Raw genomic sequence first — 27,236 nt, 5'->3', positions numbered from 1 at the left:
TGTGCAGATGTGGTCATCTCATCTCCAAAAAGATATATTGGAATTGGAAAAGGTTCAGAAAAGGCCAACAAAAATGATTAAAGTTATGGAACGGCTGCTGTATGAGGAGAGATTAATAAGACTGGGACTTTTCAACTTGAAAAAGAGATGACTAAGTGGGGATGTGATTGCGATCTATAAAATCATGACTTGTGTGGAGAAAGTAAATAAGGAAGTGTTATTTACTCCTTCTCATAACACAAGAACTAGGGGCTGCCCAATAAAATTAATAGGCAGCAGGTTTAAAACAAACAAAAGGAAGTATATTTTTCACACAACGCACAGTCTGTGGTTCTCTTTGCCAGAGGATGTTTTGAAGGTCAAGATCATAACAGGGTTAAAAAAGGAAGTAGTTAAATTCATGGAGGATAGGTCCATCAATGGCTATTAGCCGGGATGGGCAGGGATGGTGTCCCTAGCCTCTGTTTCCCAGACGCTGGGAATGGGTAACGGGATGGATCACTTGATGATTCCCTGTTCTGTTCATTCCCTTTGGGGCACCTGGCAACAGCCACTGTCGGAACACAGGATACTGGGCTAGATGGACCTTCGGTCTGACCCAATCTGGCCGTTTTTTGTCATCTTATAATCTAGACTCAGTGAGGTGTGCACTTTGATCAAAGTGTTAGAGTCAAACAGTTTGTTAATGCACTTGGATGTGGACTAGATCAAAGCACATTAACAAACTTAATGCGCACGTTAGCAGGGTGCACAGGGACGCTTAATGTGTGCAAGGTTTTGGGTCAGGCTGGAAGCAGCTCCACATTCTTGGGCTCACCCAAGTTGGGATTGCTTCTGGTCTGCTTGGGTTTGGGTTGGATATCAAAATTCAGCCTAAGCAGACCTCTAGCTGATGGTGTAATCTGGAGGGAGAGGTATAAAATGTAGGCTATGTCTATACTGCACTTTTGTTTGTAAAACTTTTGGTGTTCAAGAGTGCGGGGAAAAAACCACCTCTGGCTGACAGGAGTTTTACTGACAAAAAGCACTGATGTGGACAGTGCATTGTTGACGGGAGAGACACAGCTACCACCCCGCGTTGGGGGTGGTTTTATTTTGTCAACGAGACAGCTCTCTCCACCCAACAAAGAGCGGCTACACCACATATCTTACAGTGGTTCTGCTGTAGAGGCATAGCTGCATCGCTGTAAGGTGCACAGTGTAGATAGACATAGCCTCAGTTATCGCTAAAGATCTTCTGGCACTTTTCACAAGAACGTGGTGTGTCTTGGCCAAATCTGAATCGGTCAATTACACTCTGCCTTCCCACCATGGCCCCTGCCTTTCACATCAATACACCCGTTCCTCAATTCCTGTCCTAAATGGGGTTGCTGGGCACTGTTGCAGCATTTCACCCTAGAGGTGGTTATGTTTCTAGATGTTATTTTGAGGAAGTTCTATGGCCTGTGTTATATAGGAGAGCAGACTAGATGATCACTATGGTCCCTTCTGGCCTTGGGATCTATGGTGGGTTTATTTTATTCTTACATAGGATCAAATTGTGCTCTGTTACACCCATGGAACCCACTGACTAAAATGGAAGCAGTATCTGGCCCACGGTTTAATTCTGAAAGGTGCTTTGAGGATCATCTGCTAGTAAAGTGTTAATTTATAAAAGAGGGTCATTATTCAAACACAGTCACCAGCTTTCTGGCTGAGCTGTACTGGATGGATAGTGCTTCCTGTAGTTAATCAAAACGCCCACAGGACTCCCTGGCTGAGTCCCACTTACGCTGCTGCTAGAGAATGGAAGGCCGGGGGTGGCAATCTGAACCCATTCCAGTACTCGTAATTGGGAACAAAGGAGTCGTGGTACTCTACGCAATCTCTACTCCTGGCTGGCTGCACCTGCTAACAAGGACAGCAATGAAATAGTTAATGACCTTGATGTATCATCAGTGTTATATTTCAGAATTAATACTCCATTAAGCTGAATGGAGGCAGATCGCACCTCTTGGGGCTCTCAGTCTGTTCCAGGCAGAGTTGGTGGGTTGGTTTTAAAATGACAGCTTAAATTCTGCAGCGACTACTGGAGTCCCCAGTAAAGTATGGTTGTGCTGTGTGATCTCTCAGACCAACAACCCCACCCTAGTCCCTTCCATGGCAATGCAGAACACAGTTTGCCGTCTAGATCTTCCATCCTAGATACGCATATTTTGTTTTTAACAGAAATGCTGCTTTCCTTCCAGCAAGGAGATGCTCTGGCTGTATTGCAGGGTTGTTTCTCTCCCCCCCACCACCCCACCCAGCAACTTCTGGGAAACAAGGCTCAAAGGTTTCTCAAGTAAAGACATTTTGGAGCCATTCATTAACATGAAAGGCCAAAATTCTGAACATCTGGTGTCAGACATGGACTCCCTCTGTCAGGGGTGACTTACCAGTGGGAAAGATGAAGTCTTTTGCTGAGCTGTTTAGTGCTTTTCAGAACAAAACCCTGGAAGATGCCAGCTGCATTTTAATACGGTGCAGGGAGCACTTTGAATGCCTGCTCTTAAGAAAGATCTTCAATTGGGGCTGGGGGAGGGGAATGTGTGCTTTCTGTTGCTACAAAGGAGAGCACAAGCTTCCACTTCTTTGACTTCTGGCAAGGAGAATGTAATCGCCCCAAAGCCTTCCACGGCCTTGCAGAATAGTGGGATGGTTTTAGATCATCCGTAGCTTTCTATAACAGCAAACTAATCTTATTACATGAATGGACATTGCTTGCTCTTTTTCATTGTCTTCACGTCTGCTTTTTAATTTTCCACTCTTTACAAAATATTACTGCTTGTTTGCATTCCAGTAGAGGCCCCAACCAATATCAGGAACCCATTCTGTGTCTGTCTCTTGTGCTAGGTGCTGTATAGTCCCTTCCCCAAAGAGCTCACAGTCTGAATAAACAGTTGGTGTTCTATCTCTGGACCTAGGAGAGCCAGAGATAGACACGGAGGGAGCTGATACAAACACAGCTGTCTGCAGTACTCCCTTTATTGTTCCAGCTGCAAAACTGATGCTAACACAAACAAGAGGCTTTGCACTGGGGAGGAGCCAGTGCTGAAACATTTAAAAGGACAGGACGTCACACAAAGGATGGGAGAAAAGAAGTTATTCCCATTTTACAGACTGAGAATCTTAATTTTTTGCTGCATGTATGTCCTTATGGGAAAGTCATTTAGAATTGAATGCAAAATGATCCCCTTTCTATCTTTTTTTTATTTTTCTATGGAATTGATAGATACTTTTGTCCCTTGGACAAAGCTTTGAAAAGAATCTGATTATTCCCTGATTTTTACAGCGTTTGATAGATGTTTGTATAGAAACCTGTATGTTTCATCCCTACTTATGGCCCTAGACTGGTGACTCAGGAGACCTGGATTCTATTTGTCGCTGAGCCTTCTGGCAAGGCCTTGCACACTCCTGTGCCTCAATTTCCCCATCTGTAAAATGGGAATAATATCATCTGTAGCACTCAAAGTGCTTTACAAACTATCTTTATCCCCATTTAACAGAGAGGGAAACTGAGGCACAGATGAGCAATGTGATGATCATCCAGCAGGCCGGTCGCAGAGCAGAGCTGAGTCCCAGTCCAGTGCTCTATCTACTAGGCAGTGTTGCCTGGACTCTCACATAGGATATGCAGAATCATTGGCTACATTTGGAAATCTGGCTTAAGGATTCCGTCTTGTAAATGCTTCTGTTTCTTCCTGCAGTTTATGACTTTTATGCCTCTGTCTGATGGATCCTAGTTCTTGGCATAACAAGTTCAATGTATTAGGAGCACTTACTCATCTCTGTAGCAAACAGCAGTTTGGAGGCAGGACATTAAGTAAATTGCGTTAGCAACCGAAATCCCATTATCCCGTCTTACTGACTTGTTTCAAATCTTGCTTTCACAAACCTCCATCAGAAGCTCGTACTATTCCAATAGAGGGTAGTGATAACATTTGCCACTTGCATAATGCGTCTTGTCTCCAAAACACCCTGCAAAGAGAATTAATCTGTGATAGATTTCACCACAGATACATCTGGCTACGTATCACATCACCTATTTCCCAGAATAGTGTTTGTTTGGTTTTGTGGGGGGGTTTCCACTCAGTTTAAAAAAAAAAAACGAGAGTGAAAAGTTCATTTGCCTTCCTGGAATTACCCAGCAAACTCTTCCTAAATGAAATGAATACAGTACACCCATTGTACGAAGGTACTCTGCAAAACTGACAAGAGACTTCACTACTGAAATATTTAAAAGGCAAATACATTTGCTTTCCCTATTGGCTTTCAGACACACACATTTCCCAAACGAGAGCCCGGCTTGGTTGGGCAGCTGCCCGGGATAGCTCATAGGCTGGTGATGTCTCTCCTATGCAGCTTTATTTTCAAGGGTCAGCAGCAGCAGGTGACCTCATTTCCCTCTCTGCTTCCCCCCACCCTCTGGACCCCCACTTGCCCCCCTTCAAACCCTCCCTCTGAGACTGTCTTATTTCTGATTGAGTTCAGGCTACAAACAATCTCCCCATGCAGCAAGTTACACTGCTGCCTCTGATACATAAAGAGACAAGGTGGGGACCTTTTCTTTGACCAACTTCTATTAGCAAGAGAGATGAGCTTTCAAGCTTACACAGAGCTCTGCTTCAGGTCTGGGGAAGGCATTCAGAGTGTCACAGATGGAAGAGGTTGTTTAGCCTAAATAGTTAGCACGAATTCTAAGGGACCATTCAAGATACCTGATACACGTAGGCAGCAATAGGGGACAGCAGAGAGATTCCTCTGCCTGCAGCACCAGGCCGTCTGGGTGCCCTGATTTTGCCATGAATCAGGCGTTTCCGGTGTTCTGATCTGCACCAGAGTGGATAGGATTGTGCCAACGGGTGCCTAGAACATTCCCTGGAATTTTGGAATTGAACAGCGCAACATGCCAGCGTTACCACATTGCAGACAAACAGAAAATGATGTCATATTAGATACTAGCCCTCACTTTGCTCAGCCAGCTAACCCACCTGCATCTCTTGCTGCAGCTCCAACGTGCTGCTGGAGGAGTCACCTGTCCAAGGGCTGACCCAGCCTCGCTTGCGAGAGGAGATCCTACTGGATTTCTCAGCTCATGTGACTAACTTGATACATCATGGCCCAGTGCCACTGTCTTGGTGGGTCAGTAACAACCCTGATCTTCAGTAATGAATGAGACTGTCTCTTTTATTCTTTTTGTCCCCTTGTGATTAAGTGTCCTATAAGGGAGAAAAGATAGGCCCAGAGGACAGAGAGCTCCAGTTCTAGCAATATCTCTAGGACCTGCTTTTTTTCTTTTTGTCAAAGCATGTTACTAGGGCTTAACCATGTTCCTTTCCTAGACGTCCAGTGTGACTCACATAGCAGGACTGCAGTCTTCATCAGCTACCCTTTTGTACAAAAATAACACGACACTTTTATAATGCCTTCCATCCAGGGAGCTCCAAGCACATGCAAACTAATCCCCACAACCCACCCCCCCCCAGGAGGTGCGAAAGTATCATCCCCATGTTACAGACACATGAACTCCAGGGATCTCAAACGTAGTATGGAATCCAGCTTGAAAGAGACGGTTTAATAATCAGAGTTGTAAGACCCTTGTAGAGCCATACAATTAATATTAGATGCATCTGCATGAATCTCATGCTCTTCTGGTTTCCGAGTATTATCATATTTATTAGGGGCCTGTTGCAGGAAGTGCTGGCTGAATTCTCTGGCTTGTCTTATGCTGGAGGTCAGACTAGATGCTCACAGTGGTCCCTTCTGGCCTTTACAATGTATGAATCATTCACAGTCACATAACATCCCTGTCTGAATGACCACAAGTGCTGCAGTGTAGCCACGTGGTGCCCTGCTTACGGTCGACATTCGTAATTGGGGTTCTGGGCTTTGCTATGGCATCTGCTTAGTGCACTAATATCCTGCTCTGCGTAGGCTGGGGCTGATTTGATTCCCACCAGTGCTTTGAATGAATCCACTTAGCAGAATAGTCACCTAATAACAGTGCTGCACATCTAATGGGATGCCCTGCTCCCAGCATCGTCCTTTAAATCATGTTAGCATAGCCTGGGTCTGAAAGAAGTGGGCAGCTTTCAGAGAAGGATTTTGGAGCTTGGCAATGGGATGCAGAGTCTCTCCCTGCTGGCGTGGGCCAGCGGTTCAAATCTAGCTCAAGAGTGGTAGAGAGGGACAGCTCACTACTGGCATGTGAATTGGCATCCAGATACTGTGGGAGTGAATTGGCATCTAGATGAATTTGCATCTAGATGAATTGGCATCTAGATGCCATGGGTGTTTGAATTCCCAGGTGGAGAAGTGATCACACTGCCAGCAAAACTGGCTGTAATTGGGCTCCCTTTTTGGCATTCTCATCGGAGTGGCCAAGTCTTGACTGGGTCCTGGAGACTGACATGTGCAGCCAGCCCTAGAGATGGTCTCCTCCCAGTTCAGGTATGAAGTGCCCTGATGGGGCAGGGTAGGGGAAGTTGGTTTTGCTACTGCCCACGCCAACTGGGATAGAGGACTTTGTTCCCCTGAGCTATCAACCAGTGCTAAATCCCCAGGAATGTTAGATTTCAGAGTGGCAGATGTGTTAGTCTGTATGAGCAAAAAGAACTTGTGGTACCTTAGAGACTAACAGATTTATTTGGGCATAAGCTTTTGTGGCTAAACCCCACTTCATTGGATGTGTGCAGTGGAAAATGTTAGAGTAACATAGGTGGTGGTCAGAGTAAATAAGATCCCAAGGGGTTAACGTGATAACTCTGATGCTTACCAGATTCGTGAAGGTTCAGAGTGTCCCCTCGTGAATTGGTCTGTTGGCTTTCTCATTGACTGTAACATTTCTACAACAGGGAACTGCTTATGCTGACTTTAACATTGCTTAGCTGGGAGACAGGATGTGGAAGGCATGAATGGGTTCAGTGCTGAAATTGTAGATATCAGTTGATAATGAACTGAAGCCTGGGGACTACAGTTGGGTTCTGGAGATCACCTTTTTCATCACGCTGAGGTCTGAGGACCAAGACCTAAGACTCAGTCTTATGAGGTGCTGCCTGTATGCCTCTCCCATGGAGTGACCTTTTCTCTGCAGATGTAATCAATAGTGCTGTGTCCTTCCAACAGGAATTGAAAGGTAGTGGAGGACATTCTTTCATCCCAGTAAGGTCTATTATCGGTGCTATCCCACCTGATAGTCCGCCTGGAAACTCACCCAAGCTCTTCCTTTAATTTCAGGTTCTGTCTTGGCATTTTACCCTTCTTTGCTGAACATGCTGTTTGTCCACAGGAGAAGCAAATGCGGGAGGGAGGGAGTGGGGGTCATTTTGTGTGGAGGGGTGGCTATTATTTGACTGGGGAGTGTTCCACAGAAACATACCTTTGGACTGATGTCGAGGCAGGCTCTTCCTCCCCCTTGTTGCAGTGGCAGTCACGTTAACAGATCTAAGAGGAAGCCAACATGTTGATGTTTAGGTCTTAGGGAATTTTAGCTGCGTGTTTGCACAGCGAATGTCAAATATTGAAAGATGCAAGCTGATTGCCGGAGCTAGGTGTTTACTTTGACTCCCAGTAAAACGTGAAGGAACACAGCAGGGTGGGACTCATGCAGAAAGACCCCCTATAGAGCAATAAAATCAACGTTAGACGCATCTTCATGACTTTCCCAGTCAGTGAGATCAGGTTTGGCAGAGATGACCTAGCGTTCCAGAACACAGCTTGCTATTGCTCTTCTCCGTTATGCACAGGTGCAGCCCGTGTGGCCATAGGTTCCAGCCTGTGATCTTTCTTCAGCTCCAAGCAGCTGAACCATCACCTCTGTCTCCTGCCCTCTAGCTTCATGACCAGTGTGACTGCTGATTGTCACTCAGTTAAAGGTCAAGGCTTTGTCTTTCGATACAGGATCAGTTTCATGAGAATGAGAAGCCAGTGGCGTTTCTAAAGTCTGGTCTCTCGCAAACGCTTGGGGCTGGAAATGAACATCATGGACCCTTCGCCAGCTCTGAATCTCAGCTTTCCAATGCAGGTAGTGTGTGTTTCTAGCCCAGGCAGGCCCTGCAATATTGGATTGCCAAAGGGCACTGGTCTGAGACTATCTTGCCCTCTTTCCCTGCCTCTGTTCTACTTTGATTTTGGTTGCGGTCTTGGGAACTGCGAGAGCCCAGTGTCACGGCTGTATGAACGCGGAGAGCTGTAACTGTGTCCTGTTTCAGTTCATGGGACCTGGGTTGCTAATAGGTGTTCCAGGTGAGGACAAAACCAAAACCCAGAGAGAGAAACCCCAGAATAACCAGTAGCCCAGTAGTCAAGGCACTCAGCTGGGAGGTGGGAGGCCTAGATTCAAGTCCCTGCTCTGCCTGATTGAGAGAGAGTGCCGTGACCATGGACTAATGGCTATTCTGGGGGGAGGACTGGCGGGCGGGAGGAGGTTGAGTATTTCTCTGTGTGTGTGCCTGTGTGTGTGTCTCTCTCTCTCTCATTTAGATCAGAAATTCCATTCTCGCTCTGATAATCCTTCCCAATGAGTGTTGTGTCAAGCCCAATAGCTTTCCACGTTATGACGAATTGGCCTTTTCCCTTGAAAAACCCTTATGTCCAAAAATTCCTGACCAGCACTACTTGAGATCCCTACAAGCTAAGCAAGCGAGGGACAGATCCGTTCTTAAATGGGGGACGACGGAAGGCTCAAGGTGCTAGAGGAGGTGATTCACTGTCCTATCAGGATCCCAGCATGGTGCAAGGGACAGCTGTCTTGTGGGAGACACGCCGTCTTGTGGATGAGCAGGTATAACAGAGGTCTCCTGACTAGCTGCAGTCCATAAGGATCCTCCTTGTCAAACGGTGTCCCTGGTCAAATCTAGACTGAGGTAATTATGTCCTGCCTATTTAAGTCAATCCCCTGCTGTTTCCCTTGGATAGGGTCATCTTCGCTTCTGGCCCTAAACTGTTGCTGTCATAGAATCATAGATTATTAGGGTTGGAAGGGACCTCAGAAGATCATCTAATCCAACCCCCTGCTCAAAGCAGGACCAATCCCCAAATGGTCCCCTCAAGGATTGAACTCACAACCCTGGGTTTAGCAGACAAATGCTCAAACCACTGAGCTGTCCTTGTCAAACAGCTGCTGTAGTTCAGTGGTGTCTAGGGTGATCTCTGCTTATAATTTATAGAGCAGCTTTAAGTGCTTTGAGGGGAACTGTAGGACAACGTTGTTGTTATTTGGGATTTGAGTCAAAACCTTGCATTGTTCTGCTCAGCCTCACTCAGGCAGTAATCGAACACTGTGGAATTAACAAGCCTTGTATTCCTCTGCTGATGAGCAGGAAACAAGATGCAGTAGATTCTACCCTTGGCACGTGCATCACACGAATCCCCAAATGTTTTGGGTAGAATCTGGATTTGTTCTCTGGTTCCAGGGCCCGTCTGGTATGTTATTAGACTGCTCATTTGCTGCACTTTCATCTCCAAACTCGGGCATGGCACTTGAATGTATTGATATGGCAGGTTTTAATTATTAACCAGTACAGCACTGTAGCATTTTATGTAGTGGTTTCCCAGTGTCTGAGTCTGGGCTCTCCCTCTCCGAACCTGAATCCTGGCTAAGATGTGGGCTAACCGGGTTCTTGCTTTTTCCCAAGGTCTGATATTTGCTAGTCCAACCTTGTCCCACCCCTTCATCTTCTGCAGCCATTTTTTCCCTTCCCAGTACAAACCCATCTTCTCCTCCCCAGGCCAGCCTTGGACAGAATCAATGCAAGCAACTTCTCTGCTGACTTCAGCATGGAGCGTGTCCAACTAGAAAGGGGAAAACTCTATTGGCCAAATTCTGCTTTCAATCACATCGAACACCGCCAAGGAAATCGGTGCGATTGCATGCACTTCACAGAGGGCAATATTTGACCCTGTGCCTTCTGCTTCTCTGCTGAGTGACTCCTCTCTGAAAGCTATGGCACAGAAGAAGCCAGCTGGGGCTTGTCTGTTTTGCTGTGTAAGAGAGGCAAGGTGGGTGAGGTAATATCTTTTATTGGACGACTTCTGTCGGTGAAAGCAACAAAGTGTCGAGCTTATGCAAAGCTTGTCTCTTTTGCCGACAGAAGCTGGTCCACCTTGTGTCTCCAATATCCTGGGACCAACACGGCTACAGCACACGTTCTGTAAGAGGCAGTTCTCAGCAGCGAAAGCAGCTACCTTTTTAGCTCTTTGGTAGAGCTGGGTGAGCAACGTGGCTTCTAAGTGCTACCCAGGCAAAAACCTCATAACTCCCAGTGTCCCCGGATGAGAACCTCAGGAAATGTTGGCCAGATCCCACCATGAAACATCATGGAGTTAAAAACCCAGCAGGGCTGGAAATACCAAGTGAGGCAAGTCTGATTTTAGGTGCATTGGAGAAGAGCCTTTCCTGGGGCATCCACCCCTATTTTCCAGAATGCTGTTAATTTCTTTCATTCCTATCTCTCTGGTCCATCCCTCTCAGTTCAGGTGAGGATCTTGTCTTCCAGCCAGCTACTCAGGGACTTTTCTAGCCAGCTGGCTGCCTGCTGCTGTCTATACTTTGGGGCAGGGGGACTCAAGAGCATAAGCCAGTTTCTAGTTATGGTTTTTTCTTGCCACAGTCAAGTACCTGGCACACACCCCAGCTTACGGTGCCTGATGAAACGGGGTGCTCTGGGCAGCTGCCTCTGAAAAATTGTTTTGTTTTCTATCAGGGATGTTCTTGATCCATCCCACCCCACAGCCAACCCCCCTCCTCACCCTGGGTATATTTGGTTCAGATCTGAATTTTACATGCCTGGGCCATCTCTACTGTTATGGTCTTTTTGCATAATGTGTGTTTGCCTTGGAGAATTCGTTCTCTTTTTTTGCTGCTTGATTTGTTTGGCATGTTCCCCTCCAAAGGGAAAATCGCTTGTGACAGAAACACTTCCAAAGCGTGAAACTCAATTGCTCTGGCTCCTTGAAAACGTCTGTCCTGGCTCCATTTCCCCTCGGAACCAGTCTGACAAGGCTACAGGCCCACAGAACGGCTTCTCTCTCCAGGACTCACATGTCCAAGCAGGGAGCTGAAGAACCATGCTGGACCCTGCTCTTGCCGTGTTGCTTGGTGAGGAAGGCTGGTCCGGGGCTTAGGGCACTAGATGAGGACTTGGGTTCAAATCTCTGCTCTGCTACAGACCTTCTGTGTGACATTGGGCAAGTCACTTAGCTTTCTTGGCCTCAATTCCCCATCTGTGCAATGGGGTCAATAGCCCTGCCCTGCCTCACAGGGATGTTATAAGGGTAAATACATTAGAGATTGTGAGTTGCTCAGATATTACTGTCATGGGGGCTATATAAGTATCTAAAAATCTAGGTGCAATACAGTGGGATTTGGTTTTCGTTGCCACTGGTTACAGGGTGAAATATCCAAAGGAGAGACCCAACATTAGGCCTGTGTATGCCCACAAGCCTCATGCTGGGCCCTCTGCACACGGGTGAATTTGAGTGGTGCCTACTCCTTCCCCAGACATCTGCACAGGGTGACTATCACCTGTAGTGATCACTGCAGGTCAACAACCCCTTTCCAAAAGCTACTCTGAGTCGGTGCGGACGTGTCTCTGCCGTCGCTGAGCAGTGGGATACTTGACTCTAACGGTCAGCTTGACAGTCCGTGCTTTCTTTCTGGGGCAGGAAAAAGTTTTGCCCCTTTTTGAGAACCACAGGGCCCCAGGTTAGGTGTGTTGCAACTTCTGGGAGTGACCTCCGAAGGCAGTGAAAATGTGCCTAGCAGAATTCCGTCCCTCTTAACACAATTGATACTTGCACGCCTCGGTAGGATTAGGCAGTTGGGCGGATCTGGATTTAGTGATCATGCTGATACAACAGCCAGTTAAAAAGAAAATGATTTGTACTGTGGTAGCACTTAGCAGCTCCAACTGAGATCAGGGCCCCTTTGTGCTTGGTGCTATACAAACACATGAGGCGAGAGAGTCTTTGAATGAAGGAGATTATCAGCCAAATAGACTAAGTGTGGATGGGGAAACTGAGGCACAGAGGGAGGAAATGAGGTCAGTGGCACAGCTGTGAACAGAAACCAGTGTTCTATAGCAAAGGAGGGAAGAGCATTGGAGTGAGGGTGGCAGGCAGTCTGAACAACACCAGCCTTGTTCTTTCACCCTCCACCAATCTCTGCTCTTCCCAGTGGGGTGGGATGAGAGGGAGAATTTCGTCTTCTCTTTGGTTTTAGTGACGGGGCAGAAATCCTTTGCTGTGAAAGAGGAGAAGAAGAAGCAGGTTAACCTGGAGATGCTCGAGCAGCTGTGACCTCTAGAAAGCATGATTTGGAGGCACCCTGCCAAATCCGGCACAGTGACCGAACCCTAGATGTCCCTGAAGAAAGGCAGGAATGAATGGCTTCCTGTCAGCCCAAGCCAGGCAAAGCTTTCCAGTCTTGGAAGGTGATGGTAGAAAGCACATGTCAGAGCTCACACGTGTGCTGACCCAAGGCTGGCTGACATCCCGGCCATATGAATTCCCAAAGACCTTTGTGCTGTATATGCAGCTAAACCCCATCTCCTGGAGTCACTAGCTGACACGTGAATGCAGAGCAGCCACCAACAGTAACACCGCTTGACAGAGTGTGTAGCCATCTGTCATGGGGCGGGACTCACCCCTGCGGCGCCTCCTGCTGGTTCATAGAAATTAGCTCTGTTTCCAGCTCCGGAGCACCCTCTGCAGGCCAGTGTCCTGCTTGTCGCTGGGCCTGTGTCCCTCCTGGACCCCGGTGCCCCTTTCAGGCCGGGGTGCTGCCCGCTGGCAGTACCCCTGCAAATCTGGGTCTCCCCTCCCCAGGGAAGCCCCACCCTCTATCCCCACCTCGCCTCAGACTGTGACTACTGCCAGTCTCGATCTAGCCCCTGCTAAGAGGGGCAGAGTGCAGTGTAAACACCACTCATCACTGGCAAGAGGGCTTTAGGACCTGCTGCCTTTGCCTACCCTTGGACTGCCTCTCTGCAGCCTGGGGGTTTTCTCTGCTGGAGCTCCCCAGCTCCCTCTGCCCTTCCCCAGCCCTGCTCCAACTCAGGTACCCTTCTCAGCTCCCAGGCAGCCAGGTCCTGCTCTCTCAAAGGCTAGAGAGAGAGTGTCTTTGCTCCTGGCCCACTGCCCTCTTATAAGGGCCCTCGGCCTGATTGGGTCATGGCCCCATCTGAGGCTGCTTTCCCCAATGAGCCCCGCTTTTCCTTCTCTGCCACAGCCCTCTCCCCGGGCTGTTTTAAGCCTTTTAAGGCAGGAGCAGGTGACCACCCCTCTACACCATCCAAGGATGAAGCCTAGGGGAAGGAAACCAGGAAGGGCCTGATCCTGTGAGGTGCTGAACACATGCCATTTCAGCTGACGTCCAGAGGAGGGGGCTCAGCCCCTCACAAGAATCAGGTACAAAAGGACTGGCTTTTCCATGCAGGAGCTGAGCCCCCATGTTGATTTCAGTGGCAGCTCCGAAGAGCAGGATGCCCTTGTTAGACGCCAAGCTGTAGATACCAGTGCCTAAGTGTGGGCACTTGGATTGAAATGTTTCTTCCGGGCTACTTGGACAAGCGGGTGAGTTCGGCAGGGTGGTGAGAATGAACCCCCAGTGGTAACGTTGAAATCTCTCTGGCAGGCACCGCCCCCCAACATGCTCATGGTGCAGTCCCTCCCTCGGGGCGCTGGGGACAGGAAAGCAAGCGGGCGCAGGCTGGAGAAACGATCAAACCCGGCTAAGGGGAATGACACCCAGGCTAGCCAGACCCTGCTGACGCTGAGGTCCAGTGGGATGTTACTGCATTGTCCAAGGGCAGTGACCAGGCTGACGCCAGGGTACCAGAGAGCTGAACCCTGGCCCGCTCTGTCTCGGGCCTTTCCCACTTAGTGAAGTCAATGAACAGGCTCCCACTGATGGGATCAGGCCCATGGAGAGGAGACCCATTGTATCTCCCCCCATCAGAAATGCCCATAGACATAGGAAGAGGATAGCAGCTTCTCCCACAGCGGAGGAACAGTGCAGTGCCGGCTGTTGGAGCACAGCTTTCTGCAGGTCCCAGCCATACCACGTGTGAGCCATCCCCATGAGCTGCCGGAGGGTGCCCCGTGTAGGGGCTCTGCTGTTCGCTCTGGCTTGCATCCAATCATCCTCCTCCCTCCCCCGCCACCCACACATAATATGAGAAACTAATACCCTGACTTGTTTACAGTTTATTTGTTGGACTGAAAGGAGGCACTTTCCTGAGAGTAAATGTGTCTGTGCTCAGTTACCCAGCTGTACATTCAGAGCCACTAGCTCGCCGGACGTCCGGGGGAATAACAGGACAATCCGGCCCTTGTGTGCAGAAATGGGGCAGGGTACTCAAGGGAGGGGGACGTGAGCTGGACAGGGTATGATCCGACTAGAACGCAAACACCACCGACAGGCCTTTCTTGAGGCCTCTCTCTGCCCGTTGCGACTGCTGCAGTTTGCCAGCGAGTGAAGCGATCTTTTGCCTGTCTCGTGTCTGGGCCTGAACCTGCCATACTGACTCATCCGGGGCTCCCCAATGAGGCCTGCTAAGTGCCGAGGCCGGAGGAGTGTCAAGATCTACCTCCACAGGCTGCCCCCAGAGGGTGAGTAGTCACTGGCCCACCTGGCGTTTTGGATGTGACTGTCTAGATTAGGCACTTATCTGGCCCTCCCTCCCCTAGTGTCTCAGCATCTCACGCCCTTTTAACGTATTTATCATCACCCCACCCCCGGGAACCAGGGCCAGGCTGTTATCCCCGTTGCATGGATGGGGACCTGAGGCCCAGAGAGACTAAGTAACTTGCCCAAGGTCACACAGAAAGTCTGTATCGGAGCTGGGAATTGAACCCAATTCTCCTATGTTCCTGGTAAGTTCCTTAACTGCTGGACCATCTTTCCTCTTGCTGCACTCTCTGGTGTTCCTCGAGTCTGAGGCTGGTAGAAGTCTACTGTAAGCAACGGCATTACCTAGGGCCAGACGTGCAGTAACACGAGTCATAGTCACTCTTGCCGAGCTCCATCACTAGCTCCTTCCTTTCAAGAATCTCCAAATATTCTTCCCACGCTAGCCCCGTTTGCAAGTGTAACGTAATGCACCTCCTCCTCATTTCCCTGACTCCCTGTGTACTGACACTGCTGGGTGGCTATGAAAAGTTCACCTGACCCATGTGACTTATTGAAACTTTGAAGTTGTTGAGGCAGCACTCTTGTCCTGCCACAGTGAATACCAGCCTTTCAAAACCCTGGTTTTTTTTCTTTTGCTGCTCTGAAAGGGAAATGGAGATGTTGGATGTTTTTTGGCTTTGGCAACCTAGGCCCTGCAAATATCTGTGGGCTTGGCCCTACAGCCATTGTCGTCTGTTTAAACTCTCCTCGAACTCCTCGGCCGGGCGTCAGCTCCTGCGGTTTGCTGTCCAAACTGGAGTCCCGTTCCCAAAGTGCTGAATCACTAGCGAGGTTTATTTGTTCAGTGAAATATCAATACACAAAAAAGGCTGGACATGCGCTCCGTGCCTCCAGAGACTCCATTAAGGACAGTGTCACTGCTCCTTCCTGGCACTTGGCTGCTGTGTTGCTATTAAGCAATTATTGATGTATTCGGCGCTGGGTTTTCCAGGAGCATGTATAATATCCTCTCTGTAAAGAGATGTGGGACCTGGACTCTTTCAACACAGGTTGCAATCAGTCATGTGTTGGCATTGTCTTCGCCATATCACTGTGTTTGTGCTACTGCGGTTGCTTCATTTCAATGGGGAAAATTTCCATGCTTGCAACTCAGAAACGGTCTTCAGCTCACAGGCAGTAGAGAAAGGGTCTCTTGCTTATGGCTCTGTGCTGGGACGCAGCAGGGAGATCTGACTACAGTTCCCAGCTCTTTCTCTGTCGGCCTTGGGCTTGTCCTTGTTCATCTCTTTTGTCCTTGGAGAGCCATATACACCACTGCAAAGTGAGTGTGAAATGAACCTGTTCTGATCTGGTGGCACTTCACACCCACACTGTACAGGCCAACAGAAACTCAGGCTCCTTGTGTCTCGGTTCCCCAAGTGTAACATGGGAAGGTTACGCCTTCCCCACTTCGCAGGGATGTTGCACTGACACATTCAGTAATGACTGTAAGATGCTCTGATACTAGAGCAACGGGAGCCAAACTAGGATCTAGATCTGTGGTCCCCAAGCTGTGGGGTACGCCCCTCTAGAGGGGCATGGAGAAACATCTGTGGGGGGGTGCCATCCAGCCCTGTTCTGCCCCCAGCTCTGCTCCAGCCACAGCTCTGGCCCCAGTCCTGGCCGCAGCTCCACTCCCAGCCCGGGGATGGAGTGGGGCAGACATATTCCATTACTGGGGGAAGGGGGGCGTGAGAGGAAAAGTTTGGACACCACTGAGTTATCTGTGACTCAGAAACAGGCATTGCCTGTTTGACATAGAGTGCCACTCCCCCTCTCCTTTGTCCCCTCGAGCCTTCCTAAATAGATGATACCATTGAACCACGGCATCTGCCAGCTCTACACAAGCCGTCAGCCAGTCCGTGGGCTACCAGGAGAGCAAGTGTCCATGGACAGGCCGCAGAGCAGGAACCATTGCTCTTATCCTCTATAGGGTGACTTGTATAGCCTAGTCCATTTGACTACAGTAACTATCCTCCTCTGCTGGAGCCAGGTCCCTTCCAAAAGCAGGTGTCATTGAGACTCTAATAGATGAGTCTGGCCTCATTAACCTCACATCACTGTTCACTTCAGGTATGGATCCAATTTTAATTGTAAACAAACAAATGCAATGGGCAAACCCCCCCCCACACACACACACCCCGCTGGCCCCTCTAGCCCCGATTTCAACAGTGCAGCCAGGATTACATAGCGAATCTTATCACTGGTAGATCTGATTGCTGCAAAGCTCTTCACTCCAGTCTTTCTCTGCTATCCTAGATCCTCTTCTCTGGACCCAGGATGTGGTTGCTGGACTCCCCTGACAGGCCAGATTTGCTGATCCTATCACTCTTGTGCTTCGTTCCTCACTCTGGCACCCGAGATGTCAATCAGTTGACTTTCCGGTTCTGCTTCTTTTATTTCCAGCCCTTCACAGCCTATATAACCATCTTCTCGGGCTGCCTGCCTACTGCTGTTCCCCCGCCATCCCAGCACTCAACCGGAGCAGGTACAATATTCAGACCGGCCCCCTTGAGCTGAGCTGCAGGGATGCCGTGTTCTGCAAACATGGGAGCAAGATGTATCCACTTTGGGTAAACCCTCTCTGCCCTGCCAGCTGAGCATCCTGTCCCATCCACCTCCCTGAGAACAGCGGAGGTAAGTGATGGACTGCGTGTTCGAGGCATGAGGCTGGGGGAAAAATCTCCCAGCGGCAGCAGCCAATGTCCCATTGCTTGGCACTTTTAAAATTGGCTTGAACAAAGATCTCTGCCCTGGGAGGTAGGGGTCTGGGTGACCTCACAGAGATGGAAAGGAACCTCCCTGGAGGCTGGGAGCAAGGCAGGGTGTGGGAGGGTCACCTTGGAGGTGTGTTCACAAACTTGAACCTGCAGGAGCCTCTTTGTGTCATGAACTGAACTCTGGGTTCAGCTTGTGACTCCCCATCACGAACCAGACTCTGTAGGTTTCTCAGCTCTACTCCTCCCTCCCCAACCACGGCCTGAGGGTCCCCTGGGCTTCTGGCAGCTGGTCTGCAGACCCTTCCTCTCCTGCTTAGGAAATAAGGTGATGAAGGGGAATGGGCATAAAAGTGTCTAATCTAAGTAGATCAGTGTCTAAGCAGATGGTCCGGGGTGAGGGTGTTTAAAAACGTAAAAAAAAAAATTATAAAAAAAAATAAAAAAAAAAATTCAGGAAAGTTGGTTTCATTTCCCACGACTGCCACAGCCTCCCTGTGAGACCATGGGGAAGTGTCTCTTTGTGCCTCAGTTTCTCCTGGTATAAAATAAGGATCATGCTTCTCTACCTCACAGGGGTCTCGTGGAGGTAAATCACTGAAAGACTGTGAGGTGTGTGGTAGTTGGCAGTAGGAGCCATGTAAGTTTTGTATGTAGGTGCAGCAGGAGATTAATTCACAACTGCTTGTAAAATGCGTAAAAGACAAAAAGCATTGTACTAATGCTGGTGTCTTCTATTCCTGGCTGCCTGGCTCACGGTATTTTCCACACTTAGTCATCTCTAGCGACTTGTATGTAATAGAAGCATTTAAACGCTCTTGATACAAAGTGTGCACTACGTCAGGGGTAGGCAACCTATGGCACGTGTGCCAAAGGCGGCACGCGAGCTGATTTTCAGTGGCATTTACACTGCCCAGGTCCTGGCCACTGGTCCGGGGGGCTCTGCATTTTAATTTAATTTAATTTTAAATAAAGCTTCTTAAACATTTTTAAAACCGTATTTACTTTACATACAACAATAGTTTAGTTATATGTTATAGACCAGGGGTTGGCGACCTTTCAGAAGCGGTGTGCCGAGTCTTCATTTATTCACTCTAATTTAAGGTTTCATGTGCCAGTAATATATTTTAACATTTTTAGAAGGTCTTTTTCTGTAAGTCTGTAATATATAACTAAACTATTGTTGCATGTAAAGTAAATAAGGTTTTTTAAATGTAGAAGAAGCTTCATTTACAATTAAATTAAAATACAGAGCCCCCCGGACTGGTGGCCAAGACCCAGGCAGTATGAGTACCACTGAAAATCAGCTCGTGTGCTGCCTTTGGCACACGTGCCGTAGGTTGCCTACCTCTGTTATAGACTTATAGAAAGAGACCTTCTAAAAATGTTAACATGTATTACTGGCACGCGAAACCTTAAATCAGAATGAATAAATGAAGACTTGGCACACCACTTCTGAAAGGTTGATGACTCCTCCACTACGTAAAATCTGAAGGCCTTGCACTTTGGCATGCAGGCATTGGTACTGTGAGCTCTGTCTGTGAGCAGTCTGAGGCACCTTGTTCGGGTGTGAGAGCTTTATAAGCCTAAGCGGGGCAGGGAAACAAACTAGCCCTGACTTTGCCTAGTTTAATTTCGATCATTAAGGGTTCAATCCAATTCTAACTGAAGTCAGTGGGAATCTTTCCCTTGCTTTCAATGGGAGCTGAACCCCTAGCATCCGATGCTTTTTACTGCCACTGTTTGTTAAAAGCAACGAAGAGTCCTGTGGCACCTTATAGGCTAACAGACGTATTGGAGCATGAGCTTTTGTGGGCAAACGTGTCTAACAAAGTGGGTATTCACCCACGAAAGCTCATGCTCCAATACATCTGTTAGTCTATAAGGTGCTACAGGACTCTGTTGCTTTTTACAGATCCAGACTAACATGGCTCCTGCTCTGATGTTTGTTAAAGTGTGTGTGAGTGAGAGAGAGACACACACACACTTCAGATCTTTGCTAGCTGATATATTCTCTTCCTCTTCTAGACGTAGCTTTTATTCCCTGGGGAATGGTTTGGTGGGTTGAGGTTATGCAATTAGAAATTGGTGTTGATTAGGCTGTTGGCTACTGAGACCAATGTTGTGACTGATTTATGCATGCACTCCTGTCTCTGCTATTATCTGTATTACAGTAGCCCTGAGGGGTTAAATTGTAATTTGTGAGCTCCCTGGAGCAGGGTTTGTTCCCTGGTCCCTTTCAATATGGAGATATAACTGGAAGGAACCTTGAAATGTCATTGAGTCCAGCCCCCTGCCTTCACTAGCAGGACCAAGTACTGATTTTGCTGCAGATCCCTCAAGGATTGAGCTCACACCCCTGGGTTTAGCAGGCCAATGCTCAAACCACTGAGCTATCCCTCCCCCCAGTGGTGACCTGACTAATCATAGTCCATGGACTGATCACAGCTGCTTGGGAGCTCTCACTGGACTAGACCCGGCCTCGTGGCTTGTTTTTCACAGCACTTTCCTCATCGGAACCCTTTGCAAATGTTAGTGAGACAATCCCGACGTTAGAGGAAGGAGTCCAGTTAAAGAGCATTAGGACTAAATACCAGGACCAAGCCCAGATTCAGCCTGGGGGCAACTCCATTGAGGTCAGTAGATTTACACCAGAGAGTGAATTGGTCCCTTAGTTTGAATGATTAAAATGGAAACAAAAAGGACTCCAGAGGTTGCTCCCAGAGCTCTGCTGTTGGTGTAAGGCTTTATCCAAGGTTCCCTGCCATGCTTTCATTGGCATCTAAGCTGCGCCATCTAGTGGGCCCTTGCATGGAATGCATCCCCAACCATGCATGCTGCATCCACAGTCATGGGGCTGGATTCTCCTTGCAGCAGTGTAACTCTGTTGAATGAGGTGTTCCAGATTTACACCAGCGTAACCAGGAGGAGGAGCAGACCAGTGGCATGGGCTCAAGGACAAAGCAGATTGTTCCCCCAGCCGGGGGAGGTGATAGTATCACATCTTGAATTCCTGTAGCCCTGCAGGAAAGGGTACAGCAGGGCTGGTGCCTTTCCTTGCTCAATACCTCTTCCCGTCCTTTGCCAAGAAAGCTCACAAACTGGGGGTGCTTTGGGGTCCCCAAATGCTCCTAGAGCTCCAGGCAGCCAGACAAATCGTTCCCATCTACGTTCGACTAGACTAGTGCCCATGTGTGTTTTCAGTACGGCCCTCACCCCTGGCTTGCATGGCTCTCTGAGCTCCCACCTGCAATGGTTCTGTGGGGTTTAAGCTGGCGCAGTGTGTGTCTTGCCACCTTTTGTCAGAGAGCCTCTAATGCTTGTGCTGTAGAGGCTGCACTGGCTTTGTGTTCATCCTCCTGTGCCACTCCCTCGGCTGAGGGTTTTTAAATCCAGAACCAACTGAACAGGAGCTCCGAGTTGGATGCTGTAGTGAAGAGGGCTAACGTCTGGATGTATAAATGGGGGAATATCGAGCTGGGCCAGGGAGCTGCTATTTTCTCTGCCTATGGCACTGCTGGGACCATTGCATCCACTTCTGCGATCCACACTTGAAAACCAGCGTCAAAACTGGAGAGGGTTCAGCGAAGAGCCACAGAAATTATTTGTGGTCCTTAATGTGAGAGACTTAAAGACTGCCCCGCTTTAGCATATTGAAGAGAAGTATGAGAGGGAATTGAATTGCAGTATAAATACCCACACAGGGTGAAGTTCTCCGATACTTGAGTGCTTTTTACCATGGGGCTGGAAGGGACCGCCAGGTAATCGAGATCAGTCCCTGTGTAGTCAGCCTGGGCTTGGCCTTCGTCTCTTTACGTCTCTTGTCCCTGGGTCCCCTCCGGAACCATCTCTCCCGGGCGAGCCTGCTATTGCCCGAGGGTGTTGTGAAGGCCAATACTATAACAGGCTTCAAAAGGGAACTAGATAGATTCATGGAGGACAGGTCCATCAGTGGCTATTAGCCAGGATGGGCAGGGATGATATCCCCAAGCTCTGTTTACCAAGCTGGGATTGGGTGTCAGGGGATGGATCACTTGATGATAACCTGTCTGTTCATTCCCTTTGGGGCACCTGCCATTAGCCACTGTCAGTGGACAGGATACTGGGCTTGATGGACCTTTGGTCTGACCCAGTGTGACCATTCTTATGTTCTGATGTTCTAGAACAGAACAGCTGTTCTACTGATGTCAGGTGGGAAGCTTTATCTAACTGCCCCTGTACAGGACAGCCTCAGCTCGGGGGCCGTTGCAATTCCTCTCCCCTACCTAGCTTCGACTGAGCACAAGTCAGTTGACTTCCAGGGCCAGGTGTAAAGCTCGTCTGCTCATTCAGGCCATTCCCTGAAGGGGGAAATTATCCGGAAGATCTGGAGCTGTTCGAGGAAGCGAGTCTATTTAACCTTTTTTTTTTTTAATTTGCATACATGTTGCTCAGTCCAGTTGTGTGGCCAGATTGTTTGGCCATCGTTGCTGATGGACGGGTTAGATACAGATATGATGCTCAGTGCTTGGGATATTTAATGGCAATTAATTGTTCTTGGCTTGATTTCCTGAGTACTTCAGTGGGAGCCCAGAACATATGAATGGCCATGTTGGGTCAGACCAAAGGTCCATCTAGCCCAGTATCCTGTCTTCTGATAGTGGCCAATGCCAGGTGCCCCAGAGGGAATGAACAGAACAGGTAATCATCAAGTGATCCATCCCGTCGCCCATTCCCAGCTTCTGGAAAACAGAGGCTAGGGACACCATTCCTGCCCATCCTGGCTAATAGCCGTCAATGGACCTGTACAACAGACAAATAAATAGCACCTTCGTAAGGCTCTTTATTTGTATCCAAGCCCAACTGTTGTTTGCTGCATGTGAATTAAATCCTGACTCAACCAAATAAATGTGATTCAGGCGGTAGATCTGGAAAACGACACAGAGAAGGCATCAGAATCCAGGGTCTCACACACACAAGGCATGAAGTCACTTGAGCAGCAGTGAGCCCCGAAGACCAGAATTTCAGAAGAGCTTGGTGCTGCTTCATTGAGCTCCTTGGAAAATCTGGGTCCAGTTGTAGGTGTGGAGCCCTTTGAAAATTCTGGGCTAATTAGTCCCATTTCAAGCGATAGCGGCACTGTGAATCTTTTGTGTCCGACAGTATAGGTCAGAATCCAGTCGAAGGTACCGGACCCCATGAGTTACACCGGATGTGACTGGATCGTGGGGCGTTCGTATAATCAGGAGTCAGTACACCAAGGGGACAGGCTGGTGATTGATGAAGAAGGGAGTTTTGAACAGTTGGGGGGTTGCATATTTGGATTCGGTGACATGCAAGGTTATATCATGGGGGAAGAATCTTCCCTTTAGTGAAACATTAGCCAGTCTTTAGTCCCGGTCACAACTATGCTATGGTTTTTTTCTTTTTAAGGGAAGGTTCGGAAGGGGCCCATGCAAGGTATTTTCCATACGTTTTACTATTCTATTCCTTTTTTAAATAACTCTGGAAGCTGACATGTGCTTCCATGCTGGATTGGTGTTTTTTTCCATCTTACACACGTGCGCGCGCGCGCACACACACACACACACACACACACACACACACAGTGGCTTGTTACTGTCATTTGTTCAGGAGTTCTTGGCTGCTGGTGGACGCATGGAGGGGTGTGTGTGTCTGTGTTAAAATCAGTATTAGTACTTGATCCTGCAAGGGCAACTGTATGGGTGGACCCTGGCACCCATGACTTCAACAGGTCTTCACGTGGGCCCACTTGGAGATGGGGGGAACTCTCTGCAGGATCAGGACCTTAAAGAGCTCACGTTTAAAAACAGCATGAGTAGACCTGCTGAGATGCTGGCATTGAAGTTAGTGGAGCGATGCCATTTTATACCTGATGAAAATCTGGTCCGTGAAGTCAGTGATGCTATTCCCCTTCACACCAGCTGAGGATCTGGCCCAGCGTTTGTGAAGCATGGGACAAACCTTACTACAGGTGTGTTCTGTAATGCTAGTTACACTTGATGCTAACACAGTTTTTAATTCCACTAATGGCACTGTGGGATGGGTTATCGCTGGCATTGCACAAGGAGCTGTGTCTGCATTTTATACCATCTGTCTTCTCCTGATCCACTCCTAGCTGGGTCAGCAAGGGACCAATCCCTCTGCATTGTAGAAGCCTTTGAAAGTTCACCTTGCTAACCTGACCCCCAGGGGCAAAACCGGCTGCAGAGAGAAATATGTCAGGAGATTGTGTCCTATTCCCCGCTCCCCTGCCATCTCCTCATGTGAAGTCCTATATTTTCTGAAGTGGCCTCTAACTTCGGGGCCCCAATTTTGTACACCTGGGACCTGATTTTTCAGAACTACTTAGCTGCTTGCAGCTGTTATTGACCTCAGCTAGAGCTATGGACCCCCTGAAAATCAGGCCCTGGGCACCTCAAATTGGGCACCCAAAATTAGAGGCCGCTTATGAAAACGTGGGTGTTACCTACCTCAGTGTCCCTACCTTTGAAATGGGTCTGTTGCGCCTGATCTCAGAGCTGTAACTGACGTGCATAAGAAATGTGTATTCAAGTGCTGAGACTATTTAAGTGCTTAGAGTTTCATGCATGGATGCTAAAAGAGAAGAGGAAAATTTCATTCTCCTTATCACAAAACCGCTGATATTCGTGCTGCATTTCAGAAATGCTGATGCAACTTTTATAGCAGCAGGCAGTGTGTTCTCTACCGAATGGGCAAGCGTTTTCTGTTCCCTTTCCTGTGCTGTTTCGTTACGCTGCTTGAATGATAAAAGGAAGTCTTGCCAGAGCAGAAAAAAATCCACATAGCAAAAGTCTCAGATGCAGGCCATGTATTCAGGGGCTGAATGGTGGGCTTTTCTTTGGCAAACTTGGATTCATAAGCTCTGCACTACATAGCAAGTGATTAGAAAAGAAATGCCTAGAAATTATGCTAGCAATACCAGCCTGAAGCTGGTACTGGAGTGGCTTTTATATTTTGTTCCTGGAAAATAATCTTCATGGGTAATTTTTGCAAAATACTGGTAAGTTATCAATCTCTTTATCTCTTCTTATGTTTGATATTCCACAGGTATGTGAGGTGGCTTCTGTGCTATATAGGTAGGTGGTAATACTAGGGATACAGGGTAACGTTTGCAAAAGCACCTGAAATGACCAAGGGTATTTCTGCACAGCAAAACAAAAAAACCCCACAGCAGTGAGTTCAGAGCCCAAGTCAATGGACCGGGGCACACAGGGTTCACACTGTGAGGCTTAAAATAGCAGTGTAGACATAACTTGCTATTTTTAGCCTTGCAGTGCAAGCCAGATTCACTTGACCCCGGTTCTGAGGCTTGCTACAGCAGGTTTTGTGGGGTGAAGGGGGAGTTTTGCTGTGTAAATGTACTCTAAGTCCCACTGAAAATCAATTTGCTGGGAGCTGGATGGTCACACCTAATATGTGGCTCCATTATTGAAATTTCATGGGACTTGGGCTCCTAAGTCACTTCGGAGCTTTTAAAAATTGCACCCACACTGCGTAGATCTGAAAGTGCTTTACAAGGGAAGGATCATTCTCCCTGTGTAACAGATGGGGAAACTGAGGCACATAGCAATGACATAACTTGCCGGAGGTCACACTGTAAGTCGGTGGTAGAGCGAGGTGTAGAACCCAGCACACTTGACTCCTAGTCCTGTGCCCAATCCACCAGGCCACATGACATCCTATATATTAGTTTTTGGTCATAAACTGGTTAGCGTTGCTCTGTGTTGACCAGCTGCTACGTTCCACTCAAGAGGTGGCTCCATAGTGGTGGTGGCTGAGGTAAAGAGCTCGAGTATCTTGCTGGCTGTAAGGTGCTCTGGAAATATAAGCTAATTACTGGTGCTTTATTCTGCTGCAGTGGTACCTGGGTGATGTAAACTCAAGCCACAAAGTCCTTTCTTTCCATTGTTCTTTTGACATGGCTTTTTTAACATGGTGACAAGTAGGCTTCCTGTAACCCAACTCCTGCTTCAGTGACACTGTCACCATTCCCAGCACCTTGATATTGGGGTTTAGCCTGAGCAAAGCAAGTGGGAACCAGGATGCCCTGCAGCCCTCTTGAGATGCATGGGGGAAGGAGCACGCTGGCAAGGGGCTGCCCTGTGTCTGAGCAGGCTGGGGCGGATGCTAGTGGGACTGGGATCTCCAAGAACTGCTGCAAAAATAGGAAACATTCCCCCCCCACCCCCACCCCATCTCTTCTGTTTCTCAAAAAAACTTTAACTGGTTTGGAATTTTCCATAACCAAGCACTAGGCAGACAAGCTTCTCCTAAAGGCACTGGCTAGCAAGGCCTGGATTTTGTTCCTGAAACATTTCATTCCCTCCAAGATTGGGCCCCAGCATGCTGGATACTGTACATACACATAGGAGGGGCTGGTCCCTGCCCTTGAAAGCTAGCAGTCTAAACAGACAAAAGACTCAGAGGAGAAAGAGCAGCACAGAGAGGTGACATGATTTGCCTGTGGTCAGTGGCAGAGTCGGGAACAGAGCCCCACATTTCTTGCTACTTCATCCGCTGCTCTGTGTACTAGGGCAAACTACTGCTGGACCAAGTTTATGTCAGTAGGCTGCAGTGTCATTTCAGAAGCTCCCGAGGATTTATTTGCTGCACTCCTTCCAAGGGCAAACAACGGGCTTTGTATTTCTAGTGTCTATCCTATCCTGTCCTTAAGTATTTATCCTGCCCTCATCACCACAGTATCAGAGCGCCTCCAGTCATGTATCATGTGACAACGCATAGTCAACCTGTGGAACTCATTGCCAGGGGTATGTTGTGAAGACAAAGAGATAACTGGGTTCAAAAAAGACTTAGAGAGTCCCGGCAGGATAGGTCCATCAGTGGCTATTAGCCAACATGGCCAGGGATGCACCCCCATGCTCTGGGTGTCCCTAAACTTCTGACTGCTAGATGCTAGGACTGGATGACAGGGTATGGCTCACTCGATAATTGCCCAGTTCTGTTCATTCCTTCTGAAGAACCTGGCGTTGGCCACTGTTGGAAGACAGGATGCTGGACTAGGTGGACCAATGGTCTGCCCCAGGATGGCTGTTCTTGTGATGTAACTGACATTTGTCACATGTGGTTCATTCTCTCTGTATCGCTCCCCCGGGGGAGAATTGCGCGTGCAGTGGAGGGCAGGGTTTGGGCTTTTATGTCCATGTTCCTCTACATTTATGTTAGAGAAGGCAGGTCGGAGAACTGTCCCTCGCCCCAGGAGCAGAAGATGGAGAGGTTTGTGATGGCCCTTAATTCCTGGAGTTCATTCCACTGCTTGGATCAGCCCCCGCCCAGGAGCTTCACCGTTACTGCAGAGTGCTCCACTGTGCCAGAGGGGGCAGTTGTTGACCATAGTCTTCATCTTAGAGCTTTAGATCATCTTAGGCGCCCTGGACTCAGGCTGGTGAGCACCGTGAAGAGAAGGACCAAACCCTTGAATCTGACTCTCTGGGAAGCCAGTGTCGGGAGCAGAGGACCAGGATGATGTGCTCATGGTGGCCTGGGTTGCTGAGGAGACATGCTGCTGTATTCTGTAGTAGCTGGAGGGATACGTCCTCTCTGACGGGAGTGATAGGGAATGAGCCCATCAGATGCAGGGAAATCACCTCCATCTCCCCATAGCCTGATGGCCAGATAGTCATCTGAGCCTCCCAGGAGCCTCTTCGGGTATGTCTGCACTGCAATAAAATACCTGCGTGCGGCACTGAGTCTGAGACTGGGTCAATAGACTCGATCTCGCCGGACTCAAAATTGCAGTGCAGATGTTTTGAGCTGGGGTGGGAGCCCAGGCTCCAAGACTCACC

General features: G+C 48.5%; 1 protein-coding gene and 1 long non-coding RNA gene across 4 annotated transcripts in view; one reads left to right on the top strand and one right to left on the bottom strand.

Annotated features, from left to right (window-relative positions):
- P2RY6 (pyrimidinergic receptor P2Y6) overlaps window positions 1–27,236 on the top strand; it is a 100,571-nt gene that overhangs the window by 47,297 nt on the left and 26,038 nt on the right. Inside the window, exon 1 of one of the 3 annotated variants that reach the window (XM_030557331.1) lies at window positions 17,143–17,329. The exons of 1 other annotated variant lie outside the window; for it this stretch is intronic. Coding sequence is in view for 1 of the 2 variants with exons in the window: in XM_030557322.1 (XP_030413182.1) it covers window positions 24,410–24,433 (24 nt within the window). In the remaining variant the exon portion in view is untranslated. Of the gene's footprint in view, window positions 1–17,142; window positions 17,330–24,283; window positions 24,434–27,236 lie in introns of those variants that run through there. One more of the 3 variants, XM_030557322.1, reaches the window with a different exon arrangement.
- LOC115648956 lies at window positions 284–26,282 on the bottom strand. The gene is made up of 3 exons (XR_003999698.1): window positions 26,181–26,282; window positions 23,370–23,373; window positions 284–325 (listed from the first exon to the last, which is right to left on the bottom strand). It is a non-coding gene; the product is annotated as an uncharacterized LOC115648956 (long non-coding RNA).

This window comes from Gopherus evgoodei, chromosome 1 (genome assembly GCF_007399415.2).
Source record: "Gopherus evgoodei ecotype Sinaloan lineage chromosome 1, rGopEvg1_v1.p, whole genome shotgun sequence".
Taxonomy (NCBI): domain Eukaryota; kingdom Metazoa; phylum Chordata; order Testudines; family Testudinidae; genus Gopherus; species Gopherus evgoodei.
The sequence above is the reverse complement of the archived record's forward strand: the minus strand, read 5'-3'. Positions and strand labels throughout refer to the sequence as shown.